This window comes from Furipterus horrens, unplaced genomic scaffold (assembly GCF_987537825.1).
Source record: "Furipterus horrens unplaced genomic scaffold, mFurHor1.1.pri manual_scaffold_12, whole genome shotgun sequence".
NCBI lineage: Eukaryota > Metazoa > Chordata > Mammalia > Chiroptera > Furipteridae > Furipterus > Furipterus horrens.
In genome coordinates this window covers 43,800,145-43,828,093 of record NW_028327182.1, presented here as the reverse complement: position 1 = coordinate 43,828,093, position 27,949 = coordinate 43,800,145, and the positions used below count along the sequence as shown (strand labels likewise).

At 35.6% G+C, this 27,949-nt stretch overlaps 1 protein-coding gene across 1 annotated transcript in view; it reads left to right on the top strand.

The window, feature by feature from the left end:
- The window catches only part of VWA8 (von Willebrand factor A domain containing 8), a 432,115-nt gene that overhangs the window by 91,862 nt on the left and 312,304 nt on the right, over positions 1 to 27,949 (top strand). The window contains exon 13 of the mRNA XM_090258845.1: positions 27,282 to 27,442. Coding sequence (XP_090114971.1) covers positions 27,282 to 27,442 — 161 coding nt within the window. The remainder of the gene's footprint in view (positions 1 to 27,281; positions 27,443 to 27,949) is intronic.

The window sequence follows — 27,949 nt, the reverse complement described above, 5'->3', positions numbered from 1 at the left end:
GGCGCTGTGGCGCTTTGTGTGGGGGCGGGGTTCAAGATGGATTCCTGCCATTATTCTCCACTGGGAGACCAGGATCTGTCCTCCCACCCTCTGGGTATCGCCCTCTGAGGTAATGTGGGTGCTGCCTTTCCCAGCGTTGGGGTCGCGAGCTGCTGGGGCTCGACTGCAGCCGGGATTGCTCTCCCTGCCGCTGCCCTGGTGCTACCGCAAACAGCACTGCACACTTTCGCTCTTTCTACCTATCCGATGAGCACCGCTGGTTTATAACTTTGTATGCTGGGCTTTTATTTTCTGGAATTTCTAGTTATCTTTTGTTATGAGGTAGTTGTTTGTATTCCTTTCTACTTGTAGAGGAAGACCGAGTGTGTCAGTCTAAGCCTCTATCTTGGCTGTAAGTCTTGACATTTGGAGATTTTGAAACTGCTAGTCAGTTGGTTTTCATGATAGAAACCAAGCTCCTAAAATCAAATATAAGACTTTTTGCTCACACTTTCGTATTTATTAGTAGAGTTCATTGATTTCTCTGGGACAGAGAAAATAATTTAATAGAATTAAAGAATGGATTTGGGTTTAATAATAATATAGTCGATGTATAATGAAAAATTTCCAGGAGTTTGACCCAACAGAGAATTTGGTTGGAATAAGTAACCCAACATCTGTTTTCTTAGATGTGGAGGTTTCCCTGTTACTTGTACATGTATAAAGCTACACTTAATCTGTGGGTTTTGCCTTATTTTTAGACTTGACTATTTTTAGAACTGAATTTCATATGAAGAAAAAGAAAAACTGAATCTTAATACAAATTAGTGGCAGTACATAAAATAAGTTTTATAATAGGTTATAAAATCTTAAGTCATTAGGCTCAAGTGACAGGTCAGATTCTTTTAACTGCTTATTCTTTTTTCAGTTTTGAAGTCAGTGATTTCATAGAATTGAAGAAAAAGAAGTTATTATTCTTTCCTTCACAAACAGATAAAGGGCATAGTTCCAGATTTCTTTCCACACCATAAACAGCACCAGATCTAACATCTCTTTCTTCTGTTTAAGTACTGGTTGGATTAAAAGCCAAGTCAACTGCTATCATAATTTAAGGTAAAATAAATTTAAGGGACTTTTAATGAAAATAATCACTGTTTAAAAAAATGTTGAAGTCTTAGGGTCATTTTTGACTCCTTGGCTAAGTTTTTCTTCCTGTAGCTAAACTCAAACTAAATACTTTTCTCCCTCTTCCATCAAATCTACAATCCCTACATCTTCCTGTTTATCCAAATATAGTGGAAATATCTTTACTTCTTTAATTCTCATTTGTACTCACTGCTCCATCTTGGATTTTTTTACTTGCTTCTCATTTTGCCTTGACTTTTTGCACTTTTCTCTCTTCAAGATTTCAAGGTGTATGTATTAATTTAAGTGGTTTATATTCTACCTTGGAGGCCGATTTTCTACATGATTCTATAGCTCTTCTTGTTTTTTGATGTATTATTTTGCTATAGTCTGTCATCCTTTCTATCTTCTTAGACTTTTTCTTTTCTCACATAGAATAACATTCATAAGGCTATCTAAGAGTTGACTTACCTCAACTCTTTCAATTTTTTTAATAAAATTTATTTTCAAAGAACAATGTATACCATCATCACATAAGAACTTTAAAATGGTTGACTCGAGTAATCCTTTTCAAGTCCCAGGCTTACTGAAGCTTCTATCTCATGTCTTTTTCAGTTTCTCCTTGATAATGATGTTGTTTTGTCTCCTGCCTCATTTATGTAGAATACATTGTAAATTTTATTTTAATCCATCAGAGTATAAAATATAGTACAGTATAAAATTTTAAAAGTTAGCAGAATAAAAATTTTCTTCTAATTTGAAGGAACATTTTTATTAAATATGATTTCATATTTCTTGCCTATAATATCGGAGGCATGCCATAAGAGGACCAATGATTATTTATCATGTTCTTTGCTGTAATGTAAAAGATAAATTATAATGAATTATGGTGTTATGCATAAATGCAAAATTATAAATATTACACCATGTATGAAATAATCATCTTTTTTTTTAAGTATACTTTATTGATTATATTGTTACAATAGTTCCAATTTTTTCCCCTTTGCTCCCCTCCACCCAGCACCCCCCTTCCCCGACAATCCCCTCCCCAAGTCCATGCCCATGGCTCACCCTTTCATATATTCTTCTTCTTTTTTTTTTAAAATAATTAATTAATTAGTTAAATATTTTAACAATAAAAAATAACAATCCCTCTCTCTCAGACTTAAGACCCTTTACAATCTTATAAAGGACAATGGACGAAGGTCTCGAGCTCCTCTAGCTGCTTCAAGCTGGACATGGTCGTCGTCCTACCTACCCTTGGGTCAAGAAATCCCTAATAAGAGTGGGGGTGTGGAGGGGAGGGTGACCTTCCCACAAGGGGAAGGATCGTGCAGACTCCTGGTTGGTTGGCTGTCTCTGGACAAGGGCATGCTTGGTTTAACAGGCTGGCATCCTTGTTGTATTCTGGGGGCAACAGGGTTAAAGGACATCATTCAATCCGTAACCATTAGATGACAAAAGACAGGTATTAATTTTTCAATGTCCCACATTAGGGAAAAGAAGGGCTTCTTTGGAGGAAGGTATGCCAGGTACATCTCACCTGTCCAAAACCCTTTTGCCCATTATACTTAGTTTGGGCTGAGGGAAATATTTTAGGTTTCCCCCCTCTCAGGCCTCTGGGCTCTTTCTGTCCAAGCCATTAGGATAGAAAAGAGAAACCAGTTTTAAAGTGAAGCCCACAGACCACCCCGTTCTTCACCAACTCAGCCACTTAGTTCAGCCAAACCATTGAGTCTCAGGAGGCAGCAGTGCAGACAGGATTAAGTGAGGCCTATACATACAGACAATCACTCAGGTACTGAGATCGTAGGCTTATGCCCTTTGAAAACAGAAAACACATGTTAATTTATGTAACATAACCCACACACAAGTTTATAGATGTGTAGGTCTGTCTTATCGGAAAGACATCCAGTTGCAAGGCATTTGACATTCTTCTCGCCTGTAAATTAAACATCTTTGATAATGCCACAGACATAGTTTAACTTTCAAATGAAAACAAATTTTAAATGAAAAGAAACTTTAAAGACGGTTAGCTGCACTACTTTATAGTCTACCACTGGGCATTGTGATCTTCCTTGCATCTTGATTTTTCTCCCTAAGATTACCCTCCTTGTCATTAAAGGGACTGCATTAAGTTCATTTTTAATTTATCCTGTTCATTTGCATAAACACAACAAGAGCAGCAAATGATCACTTATGATCTTTAGTTCTGCTTTGCTGGAACTTACACAAGGAACATTTAGGGTGACCTTCAGTCTGCCCTTCAGGGCACAGAAGTTGAGCCACATACCTGGCATTCAGCCTTGCCTGTAAACACCTGTCTTTTCCAGGTCCTCCTGGTTTTCCATTGTACCTTAAGGTCCCTTCTAGCCATCTTTCAGGAAAACAACCTTCGTTCCTTCCCTGGAAAGATTGCTATGGACCGCTCATCCATCCAAGGTACCAGGCCTTTTATCTCGTGGACTTTTATTACCTTTGAAAGTCAGTCCTAGTTGCTCAGGGCTTTTTGGTAACAACCAAAGCCCAATCATGTCTCCTTTAGGCATGACATTCCAGTCAAAGTCTTAGTCAAAAATCGTTATTAAGAACTGGTCTTATTAGTTTTATGCAAAGAAACTTAGGTCATTACTTACTTCTTTAGAATGCCAAATTCTGGAGGGATCAGATAGGGAGAAAATATATTCAGTGTTAAGGAAAATCCTTGTCCTTCTAATATTCACTGAACTTGCATTTCTATTCTTTATATTTTTATTTTTTCCCCCCCACTAAAAATTTTTCTGTTTGTTTGTTTTTCCATTACAGTTGTCTCACTTTTTTCCCCCTCTTGCTTCTCTGCACCCTGTCCCTCCCTTCTCCCACATTCAGTCCCCATCCAGTTGTCCATGTCCATGGGTCATTTATACATGTTCTTTGACTAGACCCTTCCCCTTCTTACCACTTCTTTCCCTCCCATCTCCCCCTTCGTTACTGTTAGTTTATTCCTCGTTTACATACCTCTGGTTCAATTTTGCTCATTTGTTTGTGTTGTTCATTAGTTTCCTTTAACAGGTGATAGCATAAGGTAATTTTCTTTTGTTGCCTGGCTTATTTCGCTAAGCATAATTCTCTCTAGTTCCAATCATGTTGTTGTAAATGGTAGAAGTTCCTTCTTTCTTTTAGTACTTATTCATTGTCATTTCCCCCCTTTGTACTCGTGTTCCTCTCTGTCTCTCTCTGTTTCTTCATCTTCTTAAAGCAGACCCTTTAGCATCTCTTGCAATACTGGTTTGGTGGAGATGTATTGTTTTAACCTTCTTTTGTCTTGGAAACTCCTTATTTCACCTTCCATTTTGAATGAGAGCCTTGCTGGGTAGAGTATTCTTGGTTGTAGGCCTTTGTTTTTCATTACTTGGAATATATTTTGCCATTCCCTTCTGGCTTGTAGTGTTTCTGCTGAGAAATCTGATGATAGCCTTATTGGAGCTCCCTTGTATGTTATTAGTTGTTTCTCTCTTGCTGTTTTTAGGATTCTCTCTTTGTCTTTGAATGTTGGCATTTTAATTATGATGTGTCTTGAAGTGGGCCTGTTGGGGTTCATCTTCATTGGGACCCTCTGTGCTTCCTGGACTTGCATGATTCTTTCTCTCTTCATGTTAGGGAAGTTTTCTGTCATTAGTTTTTCAAAGAGGTTTTCTATCCCTTGCTTTTCTTCTTCTCCTTCTGGAATTCCTATGATACGGATATTATTACGTTTCATGTTGTCCTGCAGCTGTCTTAGAGCCTCTTCAGTCTTGTTCAGTCTTTTTTCATTTTGTTGCACTGTCTGTGAGTTTTTGTCTACATTGTCCTCCAGCTTGCTGATCCGATCTTCTGCTTCCTGTAGCCTATTTTTAATTCCTTCTACTGTGTTCTTCAATTCAGAGATCGTATTCTTCATTTCCTCCTGGCTCTTATTGATAGCTTCCATGTCCTTTTTGATGCTGGTATAATTCTCAGTAAGTTCCTTATAGTTCTTCTGGAGTTCACTGTAGTTTTTCTGGAGTTCTTTGTAGTTTCCGCTGAGCTCATTGAGCTTCTCCATAATACATGCTTTCAATTCCATATCTGATAGTTGGCTCCCCTCTATTTCATTTAGCACTCTTTCTGGGGACTCTGACTTTCCTTTCGATGGGGGGTTGTTTCTCTGTCTCCCCATTTTTGTGACTCCTATTGTTTGTTGGTGCTTCTTAGAATGATCTGCACTTCTTGGATATGCCCCTGGTGGCGTCAGATCCTGTACCAGTCTGGGCCTAGGCAGCCTGTTGGAGACTTCCAGGGATCTACTGCCTTTGTCTGGCTTCTTTAGTTGTTAATCTATTCAATCTGTGATTAGCTGTCAGGCTTAAGGACCGAGGGTATGGCAGCTTAATTCCTGTAGGCAGGGCCTTTGCTTCCCCTCAGGCTGACGCCACTTGGCCGGGAATGGTCCGCCCGCAGCGTGGGAATGAGTCAGCACTGGGACCCGGCTGGCCGCTCCCCCAGCTATCCCCCCAAAGCCACCACGCCAAACCCTCCCCAAGTGTCCCCCGTCCCCTCCGCCCCCCCTCCGCTTGAGCCCAGGGTAAGTGGGGGCCAAAATCTTTTCATATGTGACCCACTTAAGAGCTCTTTTTCTCCAGCTGTTTCTCTCTGGCTAGCAAGAAACCCTGTGGCTTTTCGCTTTTCTCTGCTGGATACTATTTTACTTTCCACTCTGTTGCTGTAGGCTGGGAAGCTCAGCTGGGGGTTTAGACCCTGCCCTTCTCAGGGGGAATCCCCAGCTGCTGAGCTGTTTCTCAGTCCCCTCAGCTGCCACCCGTGTGAGCCCAGCCAGCCCTTCCGGGTCTCCGCACTCCCTTCCCGTCACGTTGTGATGTAGCGGCCTTTTTTGTCTCTCGGTGGTTATAAGACTTCTCTCCAGCTGGTGTTCGGTTGGTTATTCCAGATGATTTCTCCAAAATTACGTTGTAAATCCAGACTAGTTCTGGGAGGAAGTTAGTGTAGCTTCCACTTACTCCTCCGCCATCTTGTTTCTCTGAAATAATCATCTTAATAAGTTTCATCAGGGTACTAATATGGCAATTGCACACACCAGGAATTTTACAAATTATATTGTAAAGGTAGAAGGTATAACCTTTACTCCAATGGGTTGCTTCGCAAATATACTCTATTGAAAACAATAGTGTATGGATGACTGTCTCTGTAATGCACTACCATTACTAGAAAAGATTAATCAAGTTTATACCCAACTAATTGTAAGTCACCATTATATTTATTGCCTATGCATGCTAACATCTTACAACATTTCTTCATTTAAAAAATAATGAAATAAAGACAACATATATAAAGACTTTTAGTATAATTTCTTATCACATTTAAAAATCTTCACATAGTGCTTTATTTTTATGTAGAAATGCCATAAGCTTTGTTATTCATATTTTCCAGCTTCAGAAGCGAAGTGAAAGTCAGTTTATAATGCCTCTCATATTATTTGAATTCATACTTCAAATACACAGGAAAGCTAGTTCTTTCATGTAGAAGTCATATAAAGAAGCAGTTATATAGATTGTAACTAATTACTTATAAGGCCAATGTCTTGTCACTTTCACACACATACACACACACACAAACGAAACAAAACAAAACAACAACAGATATATAATTTAAGCAATAGGTTGAAATGGGAGGTGTGATTATAATGGGAAAATTTTATGGAAGTTTTTTTTTTTTTTTTAATCTGTGGCTGTTGAGAACTGAATAAATACTTTTTCCTCTCGGAGACTTAGTTCAGGATGTGTTTGGAAAACAACTCATTTCTATAACCCAGTAGTTTTAATAGAACATTTCTGCACATCCTACTGCCTTATTTCTGTTCATTTTATGGACAATTAAGTTTTTTGGATAAGAACCAAACAAATGGGTGATACTATTTTATAACAAGTTTGACAAACTTTTTTTTAAGGCCAGATAGTAAATATTTTAGGCTTTATGAACTAGGCGGTCCCTGTTGAAACTACTCAACTCAGCTGTCATAGTGGAAAAGCAGTTATAGGCAATACATAAATGAGTGTTCTAACCTTATCACATTTTTGGTCGTTTTTAAAGTAATGTTTATTGTGTATAATTCACATATAGTAAAATTCAGTGCATTTTGCCAAACACAGTTGGTTGTGTAACCACCACAATTGAGATATGAAACATTTCCATCTCAAAAATTCCCTTGTGTCCCTTTTAGTCACCGCCCCCACCCCAGACCATGGCAGACACATCTGTTTTCTATCTCTCTCAGTTTTGCCTTTTCCAAAGTGGCATATAAATGGAATTAGTAAACAGTTTGTGCCTCTTGAGTCTGGTTTCTTTCACTTACATAATACATTTGAGATTCATCACATTGTTGCATATAGCAGTAATTTGTTCATTTTAATTTCTGGATATCTTAAATCGTTTTTATTAGTGTTTAGGTGTATATTTCTCTATGTTCCTACTACTTTAGCTTTATTTCTGATGCTCAGAACTTCTTACCTAGATTATCTACATTAGCTTCCTAACCTTTCCTCCTGTTTCCAGCCTGGACTTTGCCCAATCTGTACTTCCAACACTGAATTTTGTTCTTTCTAATTACTTCCTGCTATTATTATTATTATTAAATTTATTTAAACTAAAAAAAAACATTCACCTGTTTCTTCCACCCCCATTTCCTACTTCTGGTAACCATCAATCTTCTGTATCTGTAAACTTGGTTTATTATTTACTTATTTGTTTAATTAGATTCCACACATAAGACATATAGTGGTATTTGTCCTTCTCTGACTTATTTCACTTAGCATAATGCCCTTGTGATCTATGAATGGCATCTGAAGGCAATATATCATTCTTTCTGTACATGTATACATATAGAGTATAGAATATGGTTTACATATATCTCTATTACATCTTTATCCAGTCATGTATTGATGGACACTTAACCTGTTTTCATATCTTGGCTTTTGTAAATAATGCTGCAATGAACATGGGGCTGTACGTAACTTTTCAAGTTAGAGTTTTGGTTTTCTTCTAATAAATTCCCAGAATGGGGATTGCTGGGTCATATTGCACTTCTGTTTTTAATTTTTTGAGGAACCTTCATAATATTTTCCATATTGGCTGCAACTATTTACATTGCCACCAACAGGGCAGAAAGGTTCCTTTTTCTCTACATCCTCACCAACACTTATTGTTTCTAGTCTTTTTGATAATAGCCATTTTAACAGGTGTGAGGTAATATCCCATGTGGTTTTGATTTGCATTTCCCTGATGATTAATGACATGGAGGATCTTTTCATGTACCTGTTAGCCATCCGTATATATTCTTTGGGAAAACATCTATTTGTTTTTTGCTATTGTTTGCTAATTTTGAGTTGCATGAATTTTTGTATACTTTATATTAGCTCTTTCTCATATATGTGATTTGCAAGTATTTTCTCATTCAGTAAAATCACCTTTTCATCTTCTTGATGGTTTCTTTTGCTGCGCAGAAACTTTTTAGTATGCTGTACGCATTTCCACATAATTTATTTTTGCTTGTTACCTTTGTTTTTGGTATCAGATTCAAAAACCACCACCAAGACCTGTGTCAAGGAGCTTACTGCCTATTTTTTCTTCTAGGAGTTTTATGGTTTCAGGTCTTGAAAATCAAGTGTTTAATCTATTTTGAGTTAATTTTTGTGCAGGGTGAAAGATAGTTGTCCAGTTTCTTTCTTTTGCATGTGCTATCCAATTTTCCCAACACTATATATTGACGAGACGGCCCTTTCCCCATTGTATATTCTTGGCTCCTTTGTCATAAATTAATTGACCATATATGCATGGGATTATTTCTGTGCTCTGTTCTGTTCTGTTGATCTATGTGTCCATCTTTATGCCAGTATCATACTGTTTAAATTACAATATCTTGTAATATAGTTTGAAATCAGGGAATGTGATGCCTCCAGCTTTGTTCTTCTTTATCAATATTGCTCTGGTTATTCTGTTTTTTTTATTTTTAATTTATTTATATTTTTTATGGTTTCATACAAATATTAGGATTGTTCTAATTCTGTGAAAAATGCCATTGAAATTTTAATGGGAACTGCACTGAATTTGTAGATTGTTTTGGTGGTATATTTTAACAATATTTATTTTTCTAATCCATGAGCATGGAATATCTTTCCATTTGTTTGTTTCCTCTTCAATTTATTTCCTTAATGTCTTATAGTTTCTAATATACAGGTTTTTAACTTCCTTGGTTAAATTTATTCTTACTCATTTTATTCTTTTTGATACAATTGTAAATAGGGTTATTTTATTGATTTCTCTTTCCAATAGTTCATTATTTCTTTATAGAAAGGCAATAGATTTTTGCGCATTGATTTTGTATCTGCAACTTTACTGAATTTGTTTATTAGTTTTAACAGTGTGTTGAAGGAGTCTTTAGGGTTTTCTACATACAGTATAATGCCATCTTCAAATAGTGAGTTTTACTTCTTCATTTCCAATTTGGATGCCTTTTATTTCTTTTTCTTGCCTTATTGCTTTAGCTAAGGCATCTAATTGTGTTGAATAAAAGTGGTGGGAGTGGTAATTTTTTTCTTGTTCCTATCTTTCTAATTCTCCCTCTTCCTTCTTCTTTAAACCTTTTAATTCTCATAGTTTGCAAGATAATATTCAAATTCTGTTGTTTAGCATTGTGGTTTGTTTTTTTATAATTTGGCCCCTCCAAGCCTCTTTTAACCAGGTTTGAGGCATCAACCGATGCAACTAACATTCCCCTTTTTTACTCTAGCCATAAGGAATGATTTGCAATTTCTCCAGAACGACTTGCTGCCTGATTATGAATGTTATTTTGTATTATTCATGTTGTCTGAGTTCTCCTTCTCTTGTAGACCTGTTTGCTTACTCTTCAAATCTTAGCTCCACTGTTACCACCTCTGAGTTTTCTGTTAAGTCCCCAGTTCAGCAGTTCTTAAATGTCCTTTTTGACATTTTGAGCACTTATCATCCTGTTCTACAATAATTACTGTATTTCATTAACTCGAACATGCCATCAGTTGTAAGACACACAATTATTTTATGTACAAGTAAGAAAGAAAAAGTGCAGATAAGTAAATTATGATGTAAGACTGTCACTTACAATTTTTATTTTTAAAAAATATTTTATTCTATTATAGTTGTTTCAATTTTTGCTCTCCTTTGCCCATCCCAACCCCTGCTCCCACAGTCAGTCTCCACACTGTTGTGCATGTCCATGGGTCATTCATACATGTTCTTTGACTAGTCCCTTCCCCTTCTTTCCATCATTATTCCCCTCCTCCCTCCACTCTGCTTACTGTGAGATTGTACCATGTTTCCATGCTTCTGGTTCTGTTTTGCTCCTTCATTTGTTTTTTATTCACTAGATTCCTCTTATAGGTGAGACCATATGGTATTTATCTTTCACTGAGTGGCTTATTTCACTTAGCAGATTCTTCAGTTCCATCCATGCTGTTGCAAAAGGTAGGAGTTCCTTCTTTCTTTCTGCTTTATAGTATTCCGTTCTGTAAATGTTCCACAGCTTTTTGATCTGCTTGTTTATTGATGGGAACTTAGGCTATTTCCAGCATTTGTCTATAGTAAATAACACTGCTATGAACATAGAGGTGCATAGGTTCATTTGAATTGGTATTTCAGGATTCTTCAGGTATAATTCCAGCAGTGAAATCTTTGGGTCAAAAGGCAGTTCCATACTTAGAAAATTTCATACTGGTTTCCACAGTGGCTGCCCCAGTCTGAATTCCCACCAACAGTGCAACAGGGCTCCCTTTTCCCTACAACCTCACCAGCACTTAATGAAAGAACTACTTTAGACTTAATTTAGATCATATATGTCTCCTGCATGAGTAAAAAGGAACATATAAATATAATAAATGGTTGAACTTCATCTTTAGAAGCTGTGTCTTTTACCGCACCTTTTGTTTCAGTTGTAGATGTTCATGTTGTTTCACATAATACTTTCTTGTGTCCTCTGTGCTTTATCAAGAGCAGAGTGCTCTTCTGTTATTTCCAGGATATTCTTCCAGGCTACAGAGAGCCATTCTATTCATTTTATTACTGGTATATTCTTGATTTTAACAGAATGTGTTGACAGAAATTTTTTTAGGCAATAGCTAGGACTCATATGTTCTTTTCCCAAATGGATCTTAATCTGCTGGCTAAAACTTGAATGATTTGCAGTTGTTCCTTTATGCCACAAACAAACATGCGTACAAATCAAGTCCACACATATGCAGACAGTGATAACTAGCTGGTCAGCAGCTATTTTAAGATTCTGTCAATTGAAGACACACCATGACTTCAGCGATATTAAAATGTAATAAGTGTATATTTTGGAATTGATGAAATCTACTAATATGTCTTTCCCGTCATTTGTAAGCTCCTTGAGGACAGGGACAACGTGCTGTTCAATTCTCTATTCCCTTCATAGGCACATAGTTGATGTCTAGTTGAAAAAGTAAAGTTTGCAAATTTTACATTCTTTATGAATTTTGTAATATAAATTTTAAACTAAAAGTAGTTGTCTTTTCCTCTTCATAGAGATATTCCTCATTCTTTTTAATAGTTGCATATTATCCCATTATATGGATATACTAGAGTTTATTATATCGATCTCCTACATCTGGATAGTTGGGTTGTTTTCAGTATTTTGTAACAACAAACTAAGTCTCAATGACAAATCCTGTGCACACGTATTTTAATTTTGTTAGTGTATCTTCAGGATTAATTTCTAGAAGTGTGATTGTTAGGTCAGTAGGTAAATGTATGTGTAGTTTTGTTGGTTACTGCCAAATTTTCCTCTATAGGGATACCATTTTGCATTCCCACTAATGCCAAGAGAGGGTACCTAGCTCTTTAATATTTGCCAACTTGGTAGTTAGGAATGGTATCTAGGAGTAATTTTAATTTGCATTTTTTATATTAGGAAAGAAAATGAAAACCTAATTTTAAGGGCCATGACGACTTTCCTTAGTAAATTATCTGTTCATTCCTTTTGCCCATGTTTCTATTGAGATTTTGGTCTTTTTTTTTCCCCTCAGTTTTTGAGTTCTTAATATTAGGCATAATTTGCCTCTTATCTGTGGTATGTGCTGCATATATTTTATCTCAGTTTGCCAGTTGCTCTTTGACTTTATGAATAAGTTGTTTGTTAAATTTATCAATATTTTGACTTACTGCATCTAGATTATTTTTATCCTCATCTGACAACATGCTTATTGATTTTAGAAAGAGCAGAAGGGAGGGAAACAGAAAGGGAGAAAAACATCATTGCAAGAGAGAAATATCAATTAGTTGCCTTTCATACGTACCCCATCTGAAGACCAAACCTGCCACCCAGGCATGTGTCTTGACTGGGAATCAAACCCATGATCTTTTGGTTTATGGGATGATGTTCCAACCAACTGAACCACACCAGCCAGGGCTAGATTTTGAGTCAAGGTTAGAAAGCTTTTTTTTCTCATACCTATCTTTGGAGGTATTAATTCATCTTTATTCAGCTTCTAGAGTGACCTATCTCCAGTCCTTGCACAAAGCCCCTTATATTTCAGAACCAGTAAAAGAGTACTGACTTCTTCTCATACTGCCATTTTTCTCTTTGATCACAGCTGGGGAAGGTCCTCCAAATTTAAGGACTTGGGTTACAAGATTGGACCCACTTGGGTAATCCATAATAATCTTTGCATCTCAAGGTTTTAACTTAATCATGTTAGCAAAGTTCCTTTTGCCATGTAGAGTAACACATACACAGGTTCTGGGAATTAAGACATGGACATCTTTGTGGGGGGATACTTTATGGGTAATCTGCCTGTCACACTGACTACTTTGGGAGATCACACCATTGAGAGCATTGTCATTCATAGTATTTGAGTTCAAATAGAGCACAACTGTAACATCAAACCATATAGTTTTAATATTCATAATGATTCTACATATAGCTGCATGTGTGCAACTTCATTATAATTTTTGGTATAGGTGTACCCATTTATTTGTTGAAGTATGTACTATTTTAAAACAAGTTATTTTCCCTGTAATTATTTGTGTAGATCATTATATTACCTATGGATTTTTTCAAGGTTATAAAGCAAACATTACAAACTAAAGTTTGTAAAATGGGGATATTGGGTCGAACAGAATTGAGAACCAGTGGGTTACACTACTGCATCGTGGTTGGTATGAGGTCGATGCTTAGTTGAATATGCACCATCCGAGAGACTTGAGAAGTCTTAAAATGTTTTAAGTAGAATGACTTTTATTTTTATATACATAAGGGATAGGCATGATTCTTCAAATATTGTTGTCATCATCATCATGAAAAACATGTAGTTGCTTCTCAATTTACAGCATACTCTAATGTTGAAAAGCAATGGAATTATTTAGACCAGTTTCTTATTTTTGAGAATAAGTTTTTATAGGATAAGGCAAAAGATTCTGTTTTGAGGCAGATTAATTTCAGTTCTGTAATTATAATTATGTATGTATTTCATGTCTTTTAAAAATAAAATTATACAATAATAATCTCTTTGCAGCCTCTTTGAAGTGATCAAAAGTATTTACTAAAAGTTAAATCACTAATTACTCTAAAATTGGCTACTAAAGTAGAATTTCCTGACTTTCAAAATTAAGAATCAGAAAGGTTAAGTACCAGAGTTCATAGCTTAAATTAAGCCAAAGCTGGTACAATAGGTCCTAGCTCATTAATATCCAACCCATTTTCTTGCCTGCTAGATTGTACATCTTTAAAAACAATACGCAGCAGATAATGAAGCTCACTCTGAGATAAGAGAGCTAGGTTGAGGTCCTACAATTACCATCTGTTTTTATTTGTAATGCTTTCCTTCACATTAGCTTGATTTGCTTTGAAATGCTAGTATTTTTGTCACGTCACAATTTGTCTTTACACATTGGTCTGTTTTGCTACTTGATAGCTTTTTTAAAACAACGTAATAGAATGGAGGAATATAGGAGTTTCCAAACATTAGTGTGGTTTTCAACCCATAGAAATAATCTCTTTAAAATTTTGAAGTATTTGTTCTAGGTCTGTGAAATATGTCACTGGTATTTTAATAGGGATTACATTGAATCTATAAATTGCTTTGGGTAGTATGGACATTTTAATGATGTTGATTCTTCCCATCCATGAACATGGTATATACTTCCATTTATTTGTATCTCCCTTAATTTCTTTCTTCAGTGTTATGTAGTTTTCCGAGTACAGGTCTTTTATCTCTTTGGTTAAGTTTATTCCTAGGTACTTTATTTTTCTTGTTGCTATAGTAGTACTTAGAATAAAATAAGAACTCTTTACCATGGCATGAGTTCTCCATCAATATGTTTCATCCTTGACTGCCTAGTAGAACCACTCAAGGAGCTTTGATAAATTTCCAGTGTCCAGGCCCTGCCACCACACAATCTGAAGTAATTAGTCTGATATGGGTCCCAGACTTAGTACTTTTTAAAAAAACTACTCAGTAATTCTAGCAGGAAGCCAGGGTTGAGAACCACTGATCTACATGAACCAAAACATGCCTGTCTCTCCAGCCTTCTTTTTTTGTTTCAGCCTCATTGGCTACTTCAGTCCCTTAAATCTGTCCAGCTTCTTTCTGCTTCAGATATTTTGCACTGGTTGTTGTTTTGGCCTGGAATACTCTTTTCATTAAAATCAACAACTTGAATATATTTAAAGAAAATATCTTTCACCCACCAAGTCATTTGCTGTCAAACTCCCCTATATCTTCTGCACTGTTGATCACTACATGACATTTTTTCTCATATGTGTCTCCTCTCTACCTTCCTTCCTTCTCATCTCTGTCTACTTCCCTTTTCCTATTTTTGTTCTCTTCCCAGTGGAATGTCAGATCCATTTCTTTTTCACTGCTATATCTTTAGCACCTGGAGCAGTGACTCACATGTATTGGTCTGTCAGTATATGAAAAAGCGGATAAATAAATTTTGCAGTAGTTATTTATATAGGGACTAGTTCAAATCTTTGTCAACTTTATTAATTCCTGTTTTAACATTACTTTTTCTTTAAATTCTAAGACAAGAATTTCTGCTGTCATACAGCATTGTTATTTCACTTCTGTTAGTGTCCTGAACTGTTAACTTTGAATTGTTAGATTTAATTTTTAACACATTTGTGTTTTTTTTTTTTTTTTTCAGTTGATTCAGATTCAGCTGCCATTTATTAAATATCCTCTAGGTGCCAGACATTATCTCATTTAATGCTAAAGATATTTTACTCACTTCACCAATTTATCGTATTATGAGAAAGTGACAGAATGAAATTGAAGCCTGGTTTTCCTCATACTGTCCTCATCCTTTCAACTGTGCTACTTTCTATGTTGGCTGACTAGAAAGGATTTGAGTGCTGTTGAGTGAGGCCAAATCCCTCATCTGATCCAGGTGTCTTTATTGAATACTGAACTGTTTATTAGTACTTAGAATAACCTTTATTTTAGCTCTTATTTACTTCCTTTTTTATAAGGCAAGTATTATTGCAGATATTTAAACTAGAATTGATTGCTACTTTCCCACCTGTTCTGAGTCAAACATTTGTAAATGTAGCATAGTTTGTAATACCATTTGAATAAAATGTGATTCTTTAGTCTGTGTATACTGGGGTTTTTACTCTATAACGTATCTCCTGTTTGCCTTTCTTTTTGAAACTGTTCTTACCCTTTAAAAAATATATTTAGTTGTGTGTGAACATGTCTTCAAAAGCTTTAAAAAGTTGGTTTTGTTTAAAATATCATCCTTAAGTTGTAGCTTTTGTTGTGGACAGTAGAATTCATCTTGCCTGTCTAAAACTGAGAGGGATTGATTATAGGGTATTAGGTAGCTAACAGAATTTCTGGGAGAGATAGGCAACCATATTTAGGTTTACCCAGTTAGGAATGACAGAGCCAGTAGAACTTCAGCTATTGCTGTCCTACGAGAACAGGTCTCCTCGTGCTGGCTGACACCTCTCTCATTGCTCACTGACAGTTTTTTTCAGTTCCCAGTTTTGTGTATGTGAGAATGGTTAGTAGAACTCGGGTCGTGTACAGAACTCAAGCTGCAGAGGCATCTAAGAAATGTCTAGTTTTCTAGCCTCTGGAGAACAGGAAGGATAGGAGAGGCCTTTATAATTCGGTATCTTCATTGAATATACTCATATGTTACATTACTACACCTACACAGACTTTGACTTTATATTTTATTTTGTGACTTTATTAAAATGGCCTTTTTTTTCTGTGAGTTGTTAGAGAGAAAGTGGGTTTGACCTCTAGTTAGCTTCATTTTTAATTTTACTTTCTGTTTTTACTTTTTAAATTGAATTTATTGGGGTGACATTGGTTAATAAAATTCTATAGGTTTCAGAGGGAGTAAAATTCTATAACACATTCATCTGCATAGTGCTGTGTGTTCACCACTCCAAGTCAAGTCTCCTTCCATCACCATCTATCCCCACTTCATTCTCTCCTAACTCCCCCTCCCCGCCCCACTTCCTTTGGAATTCACCCTACTATTGTCTGCCTATGAGGTTTCTTTTGCTTTCTTTTCTTTTCTATTCTTTTTATTAATTCCTTCACCTTTTTCACCCAGCCCTCCTACCTGCTCCCCTCTGACAGCTGTCAGCTTGTTCTCTGTATCTGAGTCTGTTTCTATTTTGTTTGTTAGCTTATTTTGTTCATTAGGTTCCACATATAAGTGAAATCATATGGTACTTGTCCTTCCCTGACTGGCTCATTTCACTTAGTAATCTCCAGGTCCATCCATGCTGTCACAAAAGATAAGATTTCCTTCTTTTTGGGGGACCAAGTAGATTCCACTGCATAAATGTATCACAGCTTTTTTATCCACTGATCTACTGATGTACACTTGGGTTACTTTCAGATCTGGGCTACTGTAAATAACGATGCAGTGCACATAGTGGGAGCATATATTATTTACAATTAGTGTTTTGAGGTTCTTCAGATAAATTCCCAGAAGTGGAATCAGTGGTTTATAAGGTAGTTCCATTTTTAATTTTTTGGAGGTAATTCCATGCTGCTTTCCACAATGGCTGTACCAATTTGCATTCCCACCAACAGTGTAGAAGAGTTCCCTTTTCTCTGCATCCTCACCAGCACTTGTTGTTTGTTGATTTGTTAATGATGGCCATTCTGACAGGTGTGAAGTGATACCTTATTGCAGTTTTAATTTGCATTTCTTTGATGATTAGTGACATGGAGCATCTTTTCATATGTCTATTCACCATCTGTATGTCCTATTTTGAGAAGTGTCTATTCAGGTACTTTTCCTATTTATTAATAGAATTCTTTGATTTTATGGTGTTGAGTTTTATGTTTTTATAAATTTATAATATTAACCCATTAAGAGATGTATTATTGGTGACTATGTTCTTCTGTTCAGTGGGCTGTCTTTTTATTTTGTTGATGGTTTCCTTTGCTATGCAAAAACTTTTTTGGTTGATGCAGTCCCATTTGTTTATTGTTTCTTTTGTTTCCCTTGTTTGAGAAGATATATCAAAAAACATATTGCTATGAGAAATGTCCAAGATTTTTCTGTCTATGTTTTCTTCTAGGATTTCTTCTAGGATTTTAATGCTTTTGAGTCTAACATTTAAGTCTTTAATCCATTTTGAGTTTGTTCTTGGTTATGGTGTCAGAAGGTGGTCTAGTTTCATTTTGTTTTGCATGGATTTGTCCAATTTTCCCAGCACCATTTCTGAATAGACTGTCTTTGCCTCATTGTATGTTCTTGCCTCCTTTGTCAAATATTAATTAACCACAAAGACATGGGTTTATGTCCGGGCTCTCTATTCTGTTCCAGGGATCTGTATGTCTTTTTTCTTTTCTTTTTTTTTTTTTTTAATCATTTTATACCAGTACCATGCTGTTTTAATTACTATGGCTTTGTAGTATAGACTGATATTGGGTAGCATAATTTTTCCAACTTTGTTCTTCTTTCTAAAGATTGCTTGGCTATTTGGGTCTTTTGAGGTTTCATGTAAATTTTTGGACTATTCTAGTTCTGTGAAATATACCGTTAGTAAGAATTGCATTTAATCTGTGGATTGCTTTGGATAGTATGGACATTTTAATGATGGTAATTCTTCCTATCTATGAACACGGTATGTGCTTCTACTTATTTGTATCTTCCTCGGTTTCTTTTTTCAGTGTCTTAAAATTTTATAAGTACAGGTCTTTTACATTTTTTGTTAAATTTATTCCTAGGTATTTTATCCCTTTTGAAGCAATTATGAAAGGGATCGTTTCTTTGTTTCCCTTTCTGATAGTTCATTATTGGTGTATAAAAATGCAACTGGGCCTTGGCCGGGTTACTCAGTTGGTGGGAACATCATTCTGTACACCAAAAGTTTGTGGGCTTGATCTCCAGTCAGGGCACACATCTAGGTTGTAGATTTGCTCCCTATTTGGGGCAAGTATGAGAGGCAACTGAGGGATGTTTCTCTCTCGCATTGATGTTTCTCTCTCTATTTTTCTTCCTCTCTCTCTAAAGTCAATAAACATATCTTTGGGTGAGGGTTTTAAAAAAGTAAAATGATTTCTGGATATTTTGTATCCTTCTACTTTACTGATTTCATCTATCAGTTCTAGTAGTTTTTTAGTGGAGTTTTTAGGATTCTGTGTATACAGTATCATATCATCTGCAAATAATTACAATTTTAGTCTTCCTTTCTAATTGGATACTTTTATTTCTTCTTTTTGTCTAATTGCTGTGCCTCTAATTTCCAGCACTATATTGAATAAGAGTGGTGAAAGGTGATGTCCTGGTCTTGTTTTCTTAAGGAAACTGCTTTAGTGTTTGCCTGTTGACTGTGATGCTGGCTGTGGATTTGTCATATGGCCTTTATTATGTTTAGGTATGTTTCCTCTAATCCCACTTTGCTGAGAGTTTTTACCATAAATAGGTGCTGGATTTTATCAAATACTCTTTCTGCATCTATTGATATGATCATGTAGTTTTTATCATTCATTTTGTTTATGTGGTGTATCACATTTATTGATTTGAGGACATTGTACCAACCCTGCATCATGGAATAAATCCCACCTGATCATGGTGTATGACCTTTTTAATGTGTTGCTGGATCTGGTTTGCTAATATTTTGTTGAGGATTTTAGCATCTATGTTCATCAGGGGTTTTGGCCTGTAATTTTCTTTCTTTTAGTGTATTTATCTGCTTTTGGACTTAGGATAATGTTTTTCTCTTAAAATGAGCTTGGGTGTCCTCCATGCTCTTGAAGTTTTTGGATAAATTTGAGTAGGCGAGGTATTAGTCCTTATTTGAATTTTTGGTAAAATCACCAGTGAAGCCATCTGGTCCAGGATTTTGGTTTGTTGGGAGTATTTTGATTACTGCTTCAATTTCACTATTTATAATCTGTCTATTCAGATTCTCTGATTCTTCTGGATTCAGTTTTGGAAGACTGTATGTTTCTAGGAATTTATTCATTTCTTCCAGGTTGTCCAGTTTGTTGGCATATAGTTTTTTATAATATTTTTTTACAATTCCTTATATTTTGTGGAGTCTGTTATTACATCTTTTTCCTCTCTGATTCATTTATTTGGGTCCTTTTTCTTTCTTTTTCGTCGTGAGTCTGGTTAAAGGTTTGTCAATCTTGTTATCTTTTCAAAGAACCAGCTTTTAGTTTCACAGACCTTTGTACTGCTTTTTTTATTTCCCTCTTCCACCTGCTTTCATTACGTCCCATAGATTTTGGGTTGTTGTGTTCTCATTTTCATTTGTTTCAAGGGAACTTGTTTTCTTTCTTGATTTCATTGTTAACCCATTCATTGTTTAATAACATGTTATTTATCCTCCAAGTCTTTGTGTATTTTTCTGTTGTTGTTTTTTTCCCCCCTTGTGATTGATTTTTAGTTTCATACCATTAAGGTCAGAAAAGATGCTTGATGTGATTTCAGTCTTCTTAAATTTATTGAGACTTGTTTTGTGTCTTAACATGTGGCGTATTCTAGAAAATATTCCATGTTCTCTTGGAAATAATGTATATTCTGCCTTTTTGGGGTGAAATGGCCTGAAGATATCAATTTTATCCATCTGATTTAGTGTGTCATTTCAGGCCACCATTTCCTTGATGATTTTCTGTCTGGAAGATAGTGATGTCAATGAGATGTTAAAGTCTGCTGCTATGACTGTATTTAAAAAAAATTATTTTATTTGTTTTTAGAGAGAGGGTAAGGGAGAGAGAAAGAAATAGAGAGAAACATCAATGTGTTGTTGCCTTTCATGTGCCTCCAACTGGGGACCTGGCCTGCAACGAAGGCATGTGCCCTGACTGGGAATCGAACTGGCAACACTAGTTTGCAGGCTGGCGCTCAATCCACTGATCCACACCAGCCAGGGTGTATGACTGTATTGTTATCGATCTTTTCCTTTATGTCCATCAAGATTTGCTTTATATATTTAGGTGCTCCTATGTTGGGTGCATAAATGTTTACAAGTGTTTTATCTTCTTGTTGTATTTCTCCCTTTATCATTATGTATTGTCCCTCTTTGTCTTTTACTGTAGTCTTTGTTTTAAAGTCTTTTGTCAGATGTAAGTATTGCTACCCCAGCTTTTTATTTCCTTTCCAATTGCACAAAATACTTCTCCTATCCCTTTACTTTTAGTCTTTGTGTATATTTTGTTATAAGGTGGGTCACATGCAGACAGCCTGTATATGGGTCTTGTTTTCTTATCCATTCAGCTACAGTGAGTCACCAGGTGGCAGCTAGAGGTATTTACTAGATCTATATAGGTACAAAGTTGGTGACAATGTTCTGTGTCTTAGGTCATTCAGCAAATGTCCCAAGGTGTGCTAGGTGTAGTTGCTACCTATTCAGTGCTTGCACACCTTTGTAGTGGTGCAGGGCCTCAGGGAGTTGTCATGGTGCATTCTGCAGTGTTTATCAGCTGAAAAACCATAGTATGGCCTTGTGAAGGGGAAGTGTGGCACTGGTAGGGTGTGGTGAGGGAAAAATTTCCCCTGTCCTAGTGCCACACAACTCAGTCTGTCCCAGATTCTGCCATTAGCCCGATCTCAGAAGGGTGGGGCTGGTGGTAGTTGGGAGATGGAGACTTGCTTGTCAGGCTTGGGAGAAGTTAGGGGGTATGGCTGCTGCCCTAGGGCCACAGTACTTAGTCTGTCCTGGAATCTGCCCAGACCTCAGCAGAATGAAACCACCAGTAGTCAGGAAGTTGGGGCTTCTGGGAACCTGGAAAGTGGGGCTAGTGGCTCTCCCATGAAGGGAGATGCCAGTCAAGTTCATGGGAAAGTGGGGAGAATGGCCCTGCCCCAAAGCCACACTACTCAGTCACTGACATCCCTGAGTCTGCCCAGACTTCTACACCCCAACCCATGTAGCTGACTCCTGAACAACTTCTAAGTTCCACAGGTTGGGGCATTCCCCCAGGCAGGTGCCAAAGGAGGGGAGTGGTCAACCCAAGAAAAATGGTGTCTGTGGTGCAGCAGAGTGACTCAGCACTGAGGGTCATGGTGGATGTCCCCTCAGCCCTCTCCCCAGAGCCACAAATTAGTCCTCACACAACTCTAATCCACTTTACCTGCCCTCTGCTGGAGCCCTGGATGGTGCCTGTGAACTAAATTTCGTACATTGGCCCTTTAAGACGGCACCTGGGTCTGTAGCCAAGTTATGTCTCTCCCTGTTGGACAGAATCCCCGCTGATTTTTATTGCCAGATTTTATGTGGGCACCTCTTCCCAGCATTGGTGTGCTGGACTGGGGAGCCCTCCTAGAATGAGGTTGAGACCCTGTACTTCTCAGGGCAAACCCCCCTGCAGCTGAGATATTTCTCATAATCTCAGCCAGCACCTATGGGAGTGGGACAAGACCTTTTCATGTCTCAGCCCTTCCTATCATTTTGATGTTGGTTCTTCTATAAATCCTTGGTTATAAGACTTCTCTTCAGCTAGTCTTCAGTTGGTTATTCAGGTTGATTGCTGTTGTAATATTTTAGTTGTAATTCCAGTTTAGCCCTGGTAGGAGGTGAGTGTAGCTTCCATTTACTCTACCACCATCTTGGATTCTTTGTAGAATTTTGTTCAGTGTTCATGCAATAAATCTTTAACTAGAGCAGGTATCTTGCAATGAAGAGAGCTATGAATAATTCAAAATTAACTTCTTCCATCAATAGCACAACAACTTAAAACAATAATAGTACTCTGTAACAACATGATCATGTGTACATAAATGGAACATTTACTATACATGAGATTTTTAAAAATAGTTCTTTAAAGAAGAACTAGGGGGAGAAGCATGGAAGAGTTTACAAATAATTTTACAGTAGATGTAAAACAAGAGGCCTTTTTGTTTGAGATCAAACATAAATGACACTGAAGAATGTTGGCAGCATGCCTTGCATTCTGTTCATAGAGCAGCTTAGACTGTAAATAAAGGTTTTGCTTCTATTCCAGGACCTAAAAATTATTAAAGTTCTATGTTTATGCAATATTTATGCACTATTCTGCCAACAATAGTACAGACATTAGTAATCCATTATTGCAAACTTGAAGGCTTACATCAGCTAGTCTTGGTGTAATTTATTCACTTAAATTCCAGATTTTCTTAGTACAATATTTATACTAATGGTAAGATATATTTTAGTAGTATAAGTTTTGCTCAAAGAAGCAAAACTTATTTGAGGTAAACTTGGAAAGACTACACAATTCCAGCTAGTTTCTTCTGGGGAAAAAAAATTAATAATACTTATTTATTTGAATAAAAAAAATGCCCACTGTTTATATCTTTAATTCAGAAATAAGAAAATGAAGAATCATATCCACCTAGAAATACAATTACTGTTGACTAAAGCACTTATTAAAACATTTTTATTTTACTCTTTTGAATATATATTTAAATATATTTTTAATAGGAATGGAGACTAGCCGCATTTGGTGGCATTTAGGGGAGTAGGCACTACTTTCTGACTTCTCAAAGAATTTGATTGAGAAACAGCTTTTGTGAAGAGTAGCCTGAGAAGTGTGCAATTGGTATATTAACTCTGTAATATATACATGGATTGAATAATAGAGACCAACTCTTTCTCTATGGAATTTCTTTTACTGAAATTTGTTGCTGTATTTGTCATAGTAATATTCTTGAGGACTGCCTGGCTCCTCTGCTTATTAGCTGTGTGTTCCTGTTTGGGTAATTGTAGCTATCTCTTCGGGTTATATAAGGATTACACAAATTAATTTATGTTAAGTATTTGGCCTCACCTAAGCTCTCCATAAGTATTAGCTGATATAATGACTGTTATTTCTATTAACTTGTTAACACACTGTTCTTTATATAATGACCTGACCCATGCGATGAATTTTTCATGATCTCATTATTAAGAATTGTAGTTGTGCTGCTCTTTTGGTGTCAATGCTGTGGTTATTATGACTTATGTAATGTTTTTTACATTTTTTTGTGTACAGTATTAGATTAGATTTGCTTTTTAGGTTCTTCTTGTAATGCATTTTATCTATCATCTTTACCTTTCTTGGTTTTATCTTCACTTTTTTAGTTTTCTTTGTCCACTTATTTTAAATTTTGTAATACATATTTTGGCAAGCCAACTCAATTACTTCCTGAAACTCTTCTGGGTTCATATATGTGGTAAAAGTGTGTATTTTTTAACCTAGTTGAGGTTATACTCTATACATTTTGATATCCTACTTTTTCTATAATCATTTAAATTTTCTATCAGAAAATTTTATTTTCTTATCAATATTCATATTTAAAGAGAAGGGGAGCTCAAATTACTTTATATTTTAAAAATTCACTGTAATACTTAAAGTTGTTTTTTCCAGTATTATACATTGGAAAACTAACTCTAATCTGATTCTAGCCACGAAACACACAACTACTTTTTGCAGTTATTTTGCCAAAGTAATGACTTATATCCAGGTTTCTAAGAGAATCTCAGAAAAAATTACAGACAATGGTAGTTGTAAAGGAACTAGATTTCATGTCCTGCTATTTAAAAGTTTTTGAGGAAACACAGAGGAAATGCTTAGGACTGTTATGATATCATTAGCACTATTTATATTTTCTCAAGTTCAAAGGTTTCAGGGATAAGAAAATATATGCAAAGATGGAGACAGTCATCCTTCTTGATTTTTATTAGTGTACTTTCAAAATGCTCATATGGATTAAAGACACTTTCTTTTTTTAAATTTTTGCCTTTCCACTTGCTTTAAGGATGTGTGTGTAGGAGGGAAGAATAAGGAAATCATATATTTTTAACAATTCCATGATGTAGTACAGTTAAAATAAATACAGATTTTAAAACAATACCATGGTAATAAAACCCTTTTTAAACTCTTAATATAAGATTAGCTTATTTTTTAATTAATTCATATCACTGATCCATTTTAGATTATGCTGAAAAAGTTACGTTAATTAAATTTGATTAGGTTCATTTGTTCTGTGAAAGTTTAGTTTTACTTTACGAGCACTTTTACACAATTGAAAATAGCTTTTACATTATTGAAAATTATTTCTGATTGTAACTAATAATGTGAAAACTGGGGCAATTATCTCTTTAAGGAAAAGCTGGAATTTCATATTTTCTCCCAGTATAGAATCTTAATTATGAAAACTTGTCCTAAAGGAAATGCTTTTTTTTTTCTTTTGGGTTTTTTAAATTTTAATTCAAAGATATATTAGAAATGGAGAATAGCCCTTTTAAACATTATAGTATGCATAGAGATTAGGTGGTAAAACTGAACTAAGCTAGTCTTCTAAGAAATGCCAAGTATTTTCCATTTTCTTTCTATCCCTCCGAAGATTGAGAAAAGTGAGAATATCTCTGGTCTGTAGTGATTGATATAAACAGCACTGAGCTGTGTTTTCTGTTACTGCTTGTTGTATAGCAATGAATTATCATTTTGTTTACTTCATTAAGTATAAAGGAGTCTCAGACTGCTAGGTTGGAAAAGGGGAGCTCTATGTATTGGTTGTCTTTCTTATTGTTATTAGTGAATATTTACTTACTCGAATGGGGCACGTATTATAGACATTGTATGGATAAACAGTTATGAAACTACTTTGGATTCATGACCATGAATTAGTGCTGATTCATGTCATTCACAGAATGCTAATTTACAATGTGTTGGTATGAGAGTGAAGAATTTTCTTTGTTGAGTGTAATTTTTTTTTTAAGTTACCAGTTGCTAGCCTTAGCTCCGTAACAGTCGTACCTCTTATGCCAGAGTCACATTCCTCATCTCTATACCTGGGTTCAGGCAAAAGACTCCAGAACTGAGTTTGGGTCAGAATGTCATTACCTATTATCAGCTTGAAGCTAGGATTTTCAAAATTATCCATTTCTTTAAAAATATGGTGTCAGTTGGTTGCCTTCTTCACATTACTTTCTCTCAATATCAGCAGGACTACTTACAGGAAACAAGGCCCACTCTTTCTCTTCTCCCCCTTCATTAAAAAAAATTTTTTTACACTCTTTTGTTAAGCATTTTTTATACCTCATTCAATTTTTTAATTTGTATTAAAATGAAAGGGTGTAGTGCATAGGATAAAACAAAGTTTGACATTAACTTAATGGCTCTTTTGTGTTTCACACCTGAGAGGCATAACAGATATCACCTATGTTATGTAATAAAACACCAGTGGTAAGCCCCACTTTGGATCCAAATATTCAAGGTAATGGGGCCTAAGCTTATATATTTTCCAAAAATTCCCCCAGCTCTTTCTGATACATATTTTTGATTTAGAACCACTGTGCTAAAGTATGTTTTCTGTTTGTTTTATTTTCTGGGACAATATGTGATGTAACTCTATGGTGAATATTTTTCTGGAATAAGTAGTACCAAGAGTTTTCTTTAAATTTACCTCTTTTTATATTAACTTTAAAAGATTTTAGTTATTTATCTGTGTATACTTATATATGTGTATGTATATATATATACACGTACATACATACATACATACTTGATTTTTTCATCATTTGATTATGAAAATGACCGTGATTTGTCCTATTTTTCTTGCAGGGTGGTCCGTTTCCTGGTCTATAGTACAGCTATGAGTGGGAATGAGCTCATTCTCATCATGAACCATCTTAGTAAACACTGATGATGGTGATAAATTTAGTTTTCGCTGCTGTAACTGTCATTGGCAGCTTAGAAAGTTTGCATAGAATTTAAAATTCTTAATTGAAGAATTCAATGAAATTAATGAGTTAAGCCAAATTTTGATAATGGTCAAAGCCATCCTTTGGAGCTATGGCGTCTTCTTGAGTCTGAATGTAAAATTATTTCTCAAGTGTCTTATGATTTAGTATAAGCCTATTCATACTTCCTAAGTCAATACATTTTTTGATAGTGAAAACATTGGTTTCAATACAGATTTGTTGCTCTTGTGAATATAAGCAAATTCATTAGTTTTCTATCTGCTTAAAACTTGAAGTAGGTATCACAGAATTTACAAAGACTCAATTTTTAGTTAAAATTGCCTTTGTTTGATATAAGTGGCACAAAATGTATCTGAAGCTGATAACAGAAACTATTATCTTCAACATTAACACATTTAAGAGAAAATTGTTCTTATTATATGGCACCAGAATTTTTTTTATAGTAGATAAGACTTTTATATGCTGCTAGTATTAATAGTTTGTTTAAATCTGTTACATTGTTTTCATGCTAGCACATTGTGTGAGTGGTTTAAAAAATTGCTTATAAGTGCTGTGCTGTTGTTTGTCAGTTCCCGTACCTGAACTAATGACTATTTCCTCCATTTTTAAGCCCCTTTAATTATAAAGAATAACTTTGATTGTTCCTTGCATGGATTTTCAAGAAAGCTCATCAACTATGAGAAAAGACATATTATTGATAAGCATCTCCATTCATTGAGTTCATATGGCCTTTTATTCTTTATTAGCAATTCATACATTTTCATCCCTGTAGGTAAAGAGCTGATTGAGTTATTTCCATTAAAATCAGGTAGAAATTACTACCATCAACTGTGTGGATATCAAATGAATATTTTAAAAATGGAGAAATGCTAAATTAAAAGGGGAAAAAAAACCCTACTCTTACTATGCCATCCATGTCTTAAAAATTAATTCCAATTCTTTTTTTTTGTGGGTTTGGCTTTAGGATATGACAGCACGTGATCTGCTACAGCAGAGATACACTCTTCCAAATGGAGATACTGCCTGGCGTTCCTCGCCCCTTGTGAATGCTGCTCTGGAAGGCAAGCTGGTCCTCTTGGATGGCATTCATCGCGTCAACGCAGGCACACTCGCTGTGTTGCAAAGGTTTGCATGAGTCACACACACACAAGAGCACACCAAGTAAACAGTAGATGTGGAACTCCTTCAGTCCTGTTTTTTAAAACTGAGTTATGTAGATCCTTACAGCAGATTTTTCAAAATTGTTGATTTTAAGTAGTGATTTTGAAAGACTGTATATGCTTGTCATATATATATCTATATATCTATATGTGTATATATAAATGAGACAAGTCACACAGCTCAAGTTTCTACACTTTGTCAGTAACAGTTCCACTGTTTACAAACTCCTTATGAATCACTGATTTAAATTAGTGGCTGATCTTATGAGAATTTTTCTTTTTTGAGAGAAAATATAATTCTTTATATAACATATATCATAGCTGTTTCATTATACTTTTAAGCTAAAAAGCTCACTTTGTTTTTACAAACATGAATATTTGTTTAACTCCTCTTCTCCTATTGCAGTGTTAGGTGGGGAAAATATCCACACACTACTAATTAACTTCTCTAGAGTTTAATGTTAAGAAGAAA